At 39.7% G+C, this 12,812-nt stretch overlaps 1 protein-coding gene across 1 annotated transcript; it reads right to left on the bottom strand.

The window, feature by feature from the left end:
* Positions 1–1,318: 1,318 nt before the first annotated feature.
* On the bottom strand, positions 1,319–12,092 carry dbpb (D site albumin promoter binding protein b). Its single transcript, XM_057340356.1, has 5 exons — positions 11,136–12,092; positions 10,638–10,885; positions 7,470–7,925; positions 5,367–5,617; positions 1,319–3,574 (listed from the first exon to the last, which is right to left on the bottom strand). The coding sequence occupies exons 2-5, from the start codon at positions 10,828–10,830 to the stop codon at positions 3,359–3,361; spliced, it is 1,116 nt and encodes a 371-aa protein (XP_057196339.1). The 5' UTR covers positions 10,831–10,885; positions 11,136–12,092; the 3' UTR covers positions 1,319–3,358.
* Between the last annotated feature and the right edge of the window lie 720 nt (positions 12,093–12,812).

Raw genomic sequence — 12,812 nt, 5'->3', positions numbered from 1 at the left:
TCTGGATCATATTGAGTGTTTTGAATGGTGAGTAGAAAAAAAGACCTTTCACCCAATTCCATTGATGCCAAATGAGAGCAAACATTCACCCCCACATTAAATGACGGGCCACATGGATACACTCTTGTCCACATACACACGTGCCCTGCCAAGTCAAATACTTGAACAAAGCATCTGCTGGACAGTAAGAACACACCCGCCTCACGTTTACTCATCACAGAATCTTGTCAGAGAAGAGCACAGGTCCTCATTAAAAATCTCAGCATCCTAATGCATAAAGGAAACTGCTTCCCGTGCAAGAGTAAACACAAAACACTTAACAAATAAACGTGACGGCACGCCACCACAGAGCAACCATCTAACCAACAAAAGCTCAACATGTTCAGGATAGATCCACTAATTTACATGTACATCTCACCCGTTTGATAAACGTCACACTGGTCACACATCTGTTTGTCTCATTTTCTCTCTCAAGGATGAATGAAAACATCCACATTTGTGTTTGTTGTCTGTGAAGCGTCAGTATCTCTTTAGGAATGGTTAACTTTTGCCTTTTAAACCTCAGAACACAAAGAAAAAAAGGACTTTGAAGGCCATGTTGGTGTTACCATGTTCTTTCGAGGATGGGAAGGGTCAAAAAGCAACATAAACTTTGTATACAACGATGTAGTAAGGCCTTCATAATAAAACACAAGTTTTGTGACAAATTTTTAAGTACCATGATCCCGCCAGTGTTCTGGATAAAGATACACCTGTGCAATAAAGACCTCCTTTAGTACATCTGTTGCATTCTGTTCGCCAATGTTCTTCTTTCCTTCTTTCTTTCTTTCTGAAAACGAAATTGTACTTAAGGCTTTTTGCATTTTAATTTTGTTTTGCACCTCTTGCCTTTTCTTCTTTTTGCACATCGTCGCTGCCCTTCTGAAACCTTGGATGTCCAAATTCTCTGTTTTTCATGAAAAAAACACTGTACTTTTTAAATCATTAAATACTGTGTTATCAACGTTGACTAGCACTTTTTAAAACTTTTTATTGATAAGATATTTGCAAAACCCAGTGGCAAAAGAGTGACTAATACTAACGATTTATGGCAAAAAATAAAAATCACAAAATATGGAGATGCAAGGTTTCAGATGGACAGCAGAAACATATTGCTTTGAAATATTGGTCTCCAATGTCCACATCCTCTTCTGGACTGCAATAACTGAGCTGTGTTTGAGCTGGGGGACTGAGAAATGTTCTACTAACCACATTAATGTTCAACAAGCCAGGGACATCTACTGTATATGTGGTGCTTTTTTACATGCCAAGTAAAATTCAAGAACAAGCATCTTCCAGGTTGACACTATCAAGCACGTTTAATTATAAAACAATTAAAATAAAGGGCGTAGTATGCATGACAGAAAATAACCAGCTTTTTATTTTTAGTGAGTAAGGACAATTGTTTATTTGCGGTCTTGGAGAAAAGACTACATTCCCCTGCATTACTTTGGCTAGGTGCAGTGCTGGTACACTGATGCATTAGGACATTTCTACATCAAAAAACAAAGAGTCACAACACAAGAGTCATCCACATGTGGAAGTGCAGAAAGTGAGGACAACATTACCCACAGTTCGTCTTCTGTGAGTATACTGTCACTGATGAGAAAACAGTTGGCAGGTTAAGGAGCAAAAAGGCATTTGCCCAAATACCTAAATGCACAAAAAGAGAAAACAAGCAAATGTATGAAGGGGCTCTGTACCATTATGCTTACAAAAACTCATTTACTTGGGAGAAATCAAAGTTCTTGATTGCCAAGGGCAAGTTTTTTCAAGTGTTCCTCAGATATACAAATTGACCTGCCTGTCATGGCAACACTTCTACAGCTGGTGTTGACAATGAATGCAATAAACAGGAAGTGACAAAATCTTTACAAGAGTGAATTCTCTTTTAAAGGAACATTAAAAGTATACAATATCAAGGAACATAAAACAACAACAGAAATAATTCAATCATCGTATTTGTAACAGTAATAATGACCAGAGCAATAAGTCAATATCATAATAATAACAATTCATAATATGCAATGTACTTTAATGGTCATTAAGGAAACAATCAGGAGTGACCGGAAAAAAAATGAGCCACAAAACAAACCAACAAAAGGATTTTGAAAAGGAATTTCAAACATTTGACTGATTTTAGTGATCAGACTAAAAATAATTCCAATACAGATAAAAATTCAAAATCATTCCAATACAAGTGAGACAGCTCATTGGCTTGAATATGTTTGCATATACAGGTGCAAACCAGCAAAAAAGCAACATACTATTGTATGCATAACAACCGGTTTTGAAATGCAAATTCCTGTACATCCAATACAAAAAAATCATTCTATACAATAAGAGCCCATTTTTTCAATCCAGAGGTCGAAATGTTGTTTTTGCACAGCAAGAACAGCCTCCGCAAGTTCACGTGAGATGTTACGACGCACATTGTGCTGCTGGCGCTCAGATGGCTCCTGGTTGTTTCCTGTTGATTTTTTGTGTAACCGTGAGTCAGAGTACATCGTAGATGAAAGATACCAAAGAGAAAAAAACAGGAAAAATCCTATTCACCTTACATAAGAAAAATGCCAATAAAATGTGTTGTAGTTAATGCAAGTCTTAATTTTTCTGACTACCAATATATACTCAGCTTTTCTTTGAGTATAACAAATGGCAGCAGTAGAAAATGGTTTGTCCAAAGAGTTGAGATGCACCTGTCATTGTCCTCCATGGTTGTCCATCATCTCTGCCAAATCAGGTTAATCACAACATAAGTGCTTGAATAAATGTACTGTATGTATATTAACAACTTTTCTATACAAATTTATATTGTCTCATTACTTTACAGCTAATTTCTCTAGAAAGTTCTTTTCTAAAACTCAAATTGCCCATTTTTGCTCGGATTCACAAGCTAAATACCTCAACCAAGTGCTGATTGTTTCTAACGTTATATTACAAGTAAAACCTCAACCCGTTCACTCTATCTCTCTGTTTCTGCTTAAAACCCACCTCAAAGACATAGAAAATATACAAAAATTTAAAAATGTTCCTTTTCCCATGAATCATATTTCTATCGTATAAAAATATACAACTCTCCATAATTAAAATCATTGCCATTGTACCTTACAGAAAACAAAAATTAAAGAGAGATGACAATCTCTCTCACTCCAGTCTAAAACCTCAGGTCTTGTGCCATCTTTATATCAATTCTATATATTGGCTGCAGTTCTCTGCATCCTCTGTCTTTAGCAGAGTCATCATATAAACGTTCATTGCGTTCTCCGTCTATCATCTTATATCCTACAGATCTTTTCTTCCTCTCCTCCTTTCCTTCTTACTGATCCAAATGGTGGCTCTCGTATTTGTTCAAGATGTTCCGGCACCGGCCGAGCTCTTTGCGCATGTCGGCTACTTCCTGTCTGAGTGCAGCGTTCTCACGCTCAAGGAAGGCGGCACGCACTGAGATCTGGTTCTCCTTCAGTCGACGGGCATCGCGTGAACGCTTCGCGGCCTCGTTGTTCTTGCAACGTCGGCTCCAGTACTTCTCGTCCTTGAGGAAACACAGAATAAGAAAAACAGAGAGGTTATAACAAACAGTTCCTATTACACAAAGATTAAATTAGAAAACATTGTTTATGTAGGATCTCTAATAAAGCCACAATCACAGGTGGAGAATTTTGCAAACTGCATCCGTGTCTGGGAGTTGTGGATTGGTGTGTGAGTGAATGTGTACAGTAGTCTTCCCAGCTGTGAATGACATTCCAGTGAGAAATGGCTTTGAACCATTAGAAGGCCTGAGGTTCGTTTAGGACTACACACAAAGTGCTGCTGTGGTTTTGTGGCTGTCACAAGTGCCAGACACAGGGCTGTGGTTCACACTACTCTGTCAAGAGTAATAAGCAGCAGTAAGATCTCACAAGAAGATCATGCACAAATCTTGTGTTAAAAACATGATGAATATAACTTGCAGTTCCTACAATGCTATAATTTTACATTTTTAAATGGTATTAATTCATTTAAAACGTAGTGCTTATCAAAATACCTGCGTTTTTGTAATTAGCTTGCCATCTTCCTTTTAAAAGCTTACATTTAACAACAAATACAACATCATAAAAGAATGTTGCTTCCTGTTCAAGTATTCAAATCATTTTCTCCCAGAGGAGAGGTCAATCTCTCTACACTGTGATTCAATTTGACTGCTGTGCCCTTTATACAAAATTTGATCTGATATTTGAAAATCAGAGTTTCCAAGACATCTGCCTCAATATTTAGATATGATCACACAAGCTAAGATACCACCCATTCCCCAATGAAATCAAATGTGAAAATGTCAGAAAAAAATCTTACATGCTTTATAAAACTCTCTCTGTTGCTTCATAATATTAAAACTATGCATGTAATAAACCCGACCCTATGTGTAATGGGTCCTTTTTAACTGTTGTCTGTTTCCATCCAAAGTTATGAATTTAAAATTGGAATATCCCGCTGGTTAGTCCTGTTTTGCCGATCAGTGAGGCATCTTAACATTTTTTTGATGTGAATCGAGGGATTTATTTTGTAAATGTGTTACCATCTAAGTTTTTGCACATTTATTCTTATCAAATAAAAAAATATTTAACTCTTTTGCACAATTTTTTTGAATTTGTGTGCATCCTGGTGTTTCCATACACCTTGATATCCCAAGATGGGCATAAAAATATGTGGATTGAAACAGCTACTGAGGAACGATACTCTCTTCTACTGACGCAAACATGCTCAATACAGTTTTCGCATAAAGCTTTTGTTAAGGCCTGCACCCAAAGTTGGAAAAATGACAATGGTAGTCAAAAGTGCCCTAGAACTGTTTGTTTTCCTACGTTCTTCAAAATATCTTCTTTTGTGTTCAACAGACAGAAATTCATAAAACAATTTTCCGACTATGGTAGTGAATGGTGGCCAAGAACTGTTTAGTTACAAGCATTCTTCCAAATATCTTTCACTGTGTTCCTCAGAACAAAGAATTGTATACAGATTTTGAAAAACTTGATGATGAGTAATTCATGACAAACTTTGTATTTTTGTGTGGACTATCTTTGAAAACACATAGCTGCACAACAATGCGTCATTAGATCTATGAGCCAAACAGTTCACATGTTCATGTTATGTAAAGAGGCACATGCAAAAGTCTATAAATAACAATAAAATTAGCAGGATTAAATGAACATGTTCCACCAGTAATTAATTAGTCAGAAACTACATTATGTGTCATCAGCATGAGAAAGTAATTTCCAGTGTTTATTATGTTCAAATTATATGGATTGTGACTATAACGTGATACTGCATGTTTGTGGTGGAGTTCTCACCTTCAGGTCGTCAGGGACCAGCATCTTACGAGCCTTTTTAATCATGGGCTGAGGTTTGAGCTCTTCCTCGCTGAAGCAATGCCTGCGGGGGTCAAACGCCTCCTGGCCAGGCACACTTGACAGTGCAACGTCCGCAGGGTCAGGGTCAAAGGGCAAGTTGTTGTTGTTGTTGATGATGGGCGAAGTAGGGAGTGGTGGACAGGTGGTGGAGGAAGGTGAGGGCGTCGGCTCCAAACTACCCGGCGGTGTGCCTGAATACAGAAAGAAGACGACACCTTTGTTAAATCAAGTTGTCATTCTTAAAACAGTACCCAAAGTGGCCACAAGAGGACAGTATGACCCAAATCAACGGTTTTCTTGTATTCCCAAACTTAAATAATAACTAGCTACTAGTACTCTAATAGTGGTTTTTGTTTCATCCCTTACATAATATGTATAACGATTCTGTATTATTGCAGAAATAAGATTTTACAGCTCTTAAAGCTATAGAAACAGACAAAAGTATCAAAAGCCTAACATTGATACATTACATTTATATTAATCTGGCACATGCTACTATCCAAAGCGGCTTATGTATAGCGAGTGCAAATGGCTATACATGTTTATCTGTGTAGGGAGATGAACCAGTCACCTTGCCGTTGTTAGCATTATTCTCAATTGAGCCACAGGAAAACCTCACAGTTAAAGGAATCATAGAAAGCAAAAATATAGATCTAATATCCCACTGGCACACTGACATTAAACAACCACAAAAACAACCACACACACTCATACCAGGACCTGCATGGAAATAATATAGACTTGAGTCCTACGCACACATATATACCCCCATACACATTAGCCCTTACAAAACATCGCTCGCCGAGTCCTCCCACACACATCCTATACAGAAGCGCTCCTATACAGACTGTTAGGCACATCAGTTTAATGCTTCTTTTATCTTGCCTGGCACAGTGCCAGACACACAAAACAGACACCTTGGTTAAGTCAACTACCCCAGTGGCCACATACATGTTTAATGTAATATAATATATCATATCTGTGCATATTTTTGATTTGATGACTGTGTGGCATTGTGCTTTGAAATCACACACGAAATACACACCAATAGCTTTTTTGATCTCTCTCTTTCTCTCTTTCTGTCTGTCTATCCCTCCCTTCACAGCTACTCCAGAAATGTAAACAAACGTCTAATCGGAAGTACAGTATCAAGCCACACGGAGTCATTCCATCTCAATCTTTCAATCTCTCCCTTGTACTCACACACACACTCCCACACAAAGCTCCTCCCCTGTCCCCGCTCTCACTCTGCCTGCCGCGGCCTCCGCACGTGACGGTGTGTGCGCACATGGACCAAGCGTGTGAGAAGAGGAAGAGATTTAAAAACATGCCAGCTCAATCACACACACGCTTTCTCTCCCTTTCATTCTTTGGTTTGGCTCACCTTTGTCTCCACACTTTATTCTCTGTTTACTTACCAACCTTTCAGTTTCATTCTCGGCTATATCAAAAAAATATTCACCTCTCTTTTCTTTTGACTCGCTATTTATTCACGTCTCTTCTTTTTCCCCCACTGTAAGTTCTTTATGTACATTTCAAACCCGTCCCATTCTTTACAAACAACAATGGTATACAAAGACACGAATGCAAATCCCCAACTCACCTTTTATACAACCCACGCCTCACACAAACCAAACGTTTTGGATAAGAAACCTACACAATGTTCGAATATCTGTAAAACACGACTCGGATCTGTTTACAAAAAACTACAGTCGCACACCCTGTCACACTCACTCCCCAAAAACGCCAAAAGCTCTTAACACACAAAGTACGGCGACGTGCACATACACACATATTAGCATCTATTCAGTCACAACAACATTCACACCCACACAATTAATGCTCTGAAACTACAGCAGCACACACCCAAGAGAGAGTCTGGTACTTAACAACCCGCACACAAGCAGAAATTCAAGGGAAATGTTGGGAACGGAATAAGGAAGGTGCTTAAACCGTGTACACCTCATGTGGTGCCAACTGGACACCGTGTACTTTTTCTTCATCTCACACACGTCATTCTCTGAGCTACAAAAACAAACTCACTGTGCAAGCAGTCTGCAGCTCCCATCATGCCTTGCGGCGTGTGCATGTCCAGCCCGAGCAGCGATGGCGAGGAGGAAGTGGTGGCTGATGACGGTGAGGAGGAAGAGGAGCAGTGTGGGGGGGAGGTGGGGAGGCACTGGGAGCCCTGGTTAGGGATGGCAGACTGAGAGCTCTGGGATGGTATCTGAGCGGAGGTGGAGTTGGAGGTGCTGTGCATACTGCTCATGCCGTTCTCCGTCAGAAACTCCTCGAGATCCATGTACTGCAACTGGAACAGACCGCCGTCACATGGCAATGTTCGTTCCCATAGCAACGGGCCCAGGAAAGAATTGTTGTTGTGGTTAGAGAAACTGCCCGTGCCTGCTCCGTTGCTGTCAGCAACTAGTCCATTGCTGCAGCCGTTGCGCAGAGGACAGCGACCAAGAGAGTCTTCGTTAATATCCAACCTGTCCTTACCTAAAAAAAAAAAAAAGGATTCAATTTATTATAATGCAACTTAAAGTCGGCATAAAACAGAAGTTGCAGTGGTGTGGGAAAAAATGTAGGGCGGGGATTGATTTAGTCCTTTGGTAATTGATTGGATCCTTGGAAATGGGAGGCCTTGCCATTGCCATTGTCGGTAAAGTCCCACCCCCAGCCCCAGACATAAGTCATGCAGAGAAGAGGTGTCGTTTGGAGGGAGGGAGGTTAATGTTTTTGATCAAAGATTATGACGGCACATTCATTTTTAATGGATACATCATTTATAAAAAAACATTTTTAAAAATCATTGCAATATTCCATTAAAAATAAAAAAAATTGATTTCATGGTGAATTTAACATCCAAGAATATTACAAAATGCTGTCATTTATCATACAATTTAAAGGAAGATTAACTTTACAACCCTTGCTCATCTTAAAAAAACTATGCTAACTCTTGTTCTGATCTGTAAGACGCAAAAAGAATTACCCCCATACTTATTTGATTTCCTTGGGACCCATTTCCAGATTTTAGGAGAGGCTAGATTTCGTTTCTGATCTTGTGATGGTTCTCAGATTATTTGATCATCCTTAGTAAGGAACAAAATAACACTTCCACTGCAACTTTCACATCCCTTTGGGAGAATGACCTCTGCCATGCCAACGCATGTGAATAGCAACACATGTGAATCGCTATACTGTAGTGCCACCGGTTAAGATAAAATATACTAAAATGGGACTGTGCAACAAGACAAAGCGAAAAACAACCATCAGCAGTTGTTTAAATATAAGCTTTGAAACTGAATTCTGTACGTTTCTGTTTTAAAACATTTAGGGTTTTGAGAGACTGTAGGGTGGGGTCTACAATCTTACAACAACACAAGTTAGGCTAAATCAGGCATTTTACAGTGTTTACAGTGTGGTGTGGAAGCCAGGACCAGTAAAGACAGAATGAAGTGGAACATTTCTGAGAAATTCTGTTTTACTAACCATGCATAAAAACAATCATGTAACTGCAAAGTCTGTTTTGTTAGTGTTTTCATCTAGTTTAATATATATGTTGATACTATCAGGTCTCTTGCAGAATAACTAGAGAATTACTCGAGTGTGAGGGCTATTGTTGAATCATTTGTCATACATAACACTATCACAGTGTCCAAAGTAACTGCATTATTGTTTTACATGGTCATACTGATAAACAACAGCATCATGCCATATACACATGAATAGAAGATTTTTCCCCAGACTTATTAGTAGGGAATAGGGATGCACCGATATGTACATTTTGGCAGATAACAATAACTGATCATTTTTTAACATCAGAAGCCAATAACCAATATGTTGGCCGATACAGTATCTAAATAATAATCCATTTTTTCGAAGCCTGAAACAAAAGGCAAAAAGTGGACAACTGATTTTATTTTAAAACATTGACTGCAGAAAACAAGGTAACATTTAGTTTTTTTTAAATCATTTACCAAGCCTTTACACTACTTCACACTTTACAACTTTACACTAGTTAAAGATTCTTTAACCTTTCAACTTTTCTGGTATAGTGTTCATTTAATGAAAAAATCATGTTTGTTCTTAATGGGCTAGTTGCACAAGATGGCGCTGGTGAGCTTTTGCGACACCAGAGTCGGCAGACTAATTTCTGGTCGTATAACACTATCGCGTTGTTTTGGCTTAACGAAGTGCTCAGCAATGGAAAGAGGATCTGTCATATCACTAATATATTACCTAATTTTATCTAAAAAAACACCCATATTTGCCAGCCAAAAATTCTCCTTTTCCCATACAATGCTATTTGACCGGAAATTAGTTTGCCGACCCTGGCATCCCAAAAGCTCACCGGCACCATCTTGTGCTACTATAGCTAATAGTCACATGTCTAACAGGTCTCAAGACAGACATTCTTCAAACAGCAATTTGCTTCAAACTGTCTGTTTTTCTTGCTATAATTCACACATTCATACTGTCATCAAACCTACATCAACAATGTTTTGCTATTAGCAGAAAGTAAATGATCACGGCAGAAAGAACACTGTACTGTGTGCACCTAAAGTGCTTCAACCGGAGGAAATGATTTATAATTTATCGGCTTTAATATTTTGGCCAGATCTTATTATCGGGCCCATACCGATAACATTAAAAACGACAATCATCGTCCAATACCACTAATACATTGTGCATCCCTACTAATTAGTCAGGCGATTGCTATACTCCATTAACTATTAAGTCAGTTTGTATTAATGTTGTATTCAAAGTTTAGAGATTAAGTAAATAACTATGTAACTACAGTATGGCAATACACAGGAGCTTGTGTGACATTCGCAATATTGTATTGACAAGCAGTGGAAAGAAATCTTCTGTTGGTGTGGTTATGCTGTAAAGCATTGCACAGGCTTGTAAACAGAATGGCTTAGCCAATAGATGACCTTAAAGTACCTGGGAGGTGAGCTAAGAGGCTGAATGGCCCAGCCCTGTTTATCGCTTCATCTAAGTCCCATGTGATGTCCTGTCTAATTGGTATGTTGTGGAATTACACATCACCCTGCCATTTTACAGTTACAAACAAAAACACAGTAATGATGAAACTAACTTGACTGCTGACTATTAATATGAAATTTAGACTTACTGAATGGACACGAGCATTAATCAAAACAAAATGTTGAGACGTAGGGTTCTTGTCAGGTGTGTTTTTCTCACCCTTCATTTCACAACAGTCTTTGACGCGCTGGTCAGCCTTCACGGGAAGTTGCAGGAGAGACTTTAAGTTTGCCGTGGAGTTGTGCCCACCTCCAATCAAGCCTCCTGCCTGGCTACTGTTACCGAACTGGGGGCTCGCTCCAGCAGAGGGCAGGTCCGGGGGAAGGATCTGTGAAAGCGGCCTGGCCATCATTCAACGTCCGCCGGACTGAACTCCAGTGACAGGTAGATGCTTGGATGGTTCAATACTAATGAACGACCGTCGGATCAATCACATGACGATTCAAAGTGGAAACAGCAATACAGAAAAGACATTAACACTTTGCCCAGCATAACAACATGGAATGTATTGCATTAAGGAAAATCTTCGCAGTTCTATAAGAGTTAACATACATTTAAGTGAAACACAAGTGTTCGTTGTCGTTGTTTGTTACACAGCAGAAAAGACCTGCGGCTCACGTGCACTAATGCATTTAACATTCATTCAAGTAAAATTACCTTTAATTAAGAAAGACTTTATTTGAAGTGTGCCATTCTGAGTGCATCTGATTGTAGACTCGTCGTGTAGATAAAAATATGCATTCCCACTATTTCCAGAAAGTCTCGGGAGCTTCTGTGGAACTTTAAAAATACGTCCACCGTTCAACAAAAACAAATTAACAGGATTCAACGATCCCAGCAGACAACAACTGCGAATGTACAAATATGTACGAATAAAAATCCAGTGCCGCAAACAATTACAAATAATAACGGAGCAAAGAAACTTGCGTCGTCTCACAAATAACAAATGAAAAAACAATAAGTGTTGCTGAGTCGATTTCGGCTGCGTAGTGCTATCGGCTGGATGCTGTCGTTATTATTTTTTATTCAGTCACTCGCTTTTCCTCCTGTGGTAACCTCCTTCTGTTCATCCGTGTGTGCTGCCGCACGCTTTGAGCTCGAGCCGTCCGGGCTTTCGCTCAGCTGGAACGAACACGGGCCACTCACGTGACGTCACACCCCCACGGGCAGAAGCGCGAAGTCGGCACAGCGGGCGTCACCGTTTCATATTAACAAGACACACCTCCTCGTAACAGGCACGCTTCTCTGGGGTGGACAGCGCTGATTAAAAACAAATCGGTCGATACCTTCATTCCCAGCTTTCCCGATGACACTTGTGTCCCGCAACAAACAACAGCACGCACGTGTTGTCACTTATTCGCCAGAAAGCAGTTTCAATGTTTTAAAGACCATCAAAAGTATAACATATAAACAACACGAATTTCCTTTTTAAAACAAGATTGCGTTTTATGTCCTCCTTGTTCTGGTCTGCATGATTATCAGAGAGCTGCCCATTTGCTGTGGAAAAATGTCAAAGGAATGAGCACACTTTTTCACTTCAGTAGTAATCCGCGGGAAACGTGAGCATGAGTCTAGAAGACACATCAACTACACGTTGACTCTCAGAAACAGACGCGCTCTCCAGGGCACATGGTGCTCGCACGCGGAGACGCGCCTGAGCTTGGCGTATACATCGCAGCGATTGGCTGAGCGACAGGCAAACTCCTCCCTTCTCGCCCCGCCATTGGCTACTGTTGAGAATAGCGCTCCGCCCACAGATCCCACCGATGCTACGGCCGCGTGAGAATTCAGACACAGCGTGTATCCAGGCGCACACACCCACAAAAGATTCAGAAATGAAGGAAACAAATTTGCTTAGGGCTGAACCTGGTGAACCCAGCCTCACGAGAGTATCAAAGTATTATAATGCTTATTCCCTATTGATTTATTTAAAAATTAACTGTTACATTATCTGCTTTTCAGTGATTATTAAAAACAGAAAATGGTATTAATAAAGGGATTCTAATGAAAGCACTGGGTTTCAAACAACAAAAATATTAAAAGACATCTGCTGCGGACGGTTCATTTTTCTATCACTCTTTCCTCTTTTGTTTGTCTGAAAAGCATTAGGCCAGTATTCCTCTCACATTCATTCCATGCCTCCCCTCACGCGCACACTAGCACCCAGTGTACTTGTTTTCCTCCCACTAGCTGCGTTTAAATCTGTTTGATAGGTGCACTCCTGAAACTCCATAGGATCCCCTGCTGCCACCATCTGGTGAACATGGAAAATAGCAGTTTCAGGCTTCAGAATTTTGTGTTCCACTGAAGAAAGTTTATATGGGTTTGTTTGGA

Source organism: Triplophysa rosa, linkage group LG8 (assembly GCF_024868665.1).
Source record: "Triplophysa rosa linkage group LG8, Trosa_1v2, whole genome shotgun sequence".
Taxonomy (NCBI): Eukaryota; Metazoa; Chordata; class Actinopteri; order Cypriniformes; family Nemacheilidae; genus Triplophysa; species Triplophysa rosa.
Note: the sequence above shows the minus strand (reverse complement) of the source record. Positions and strands in the feature narration are given on the sequence as shown.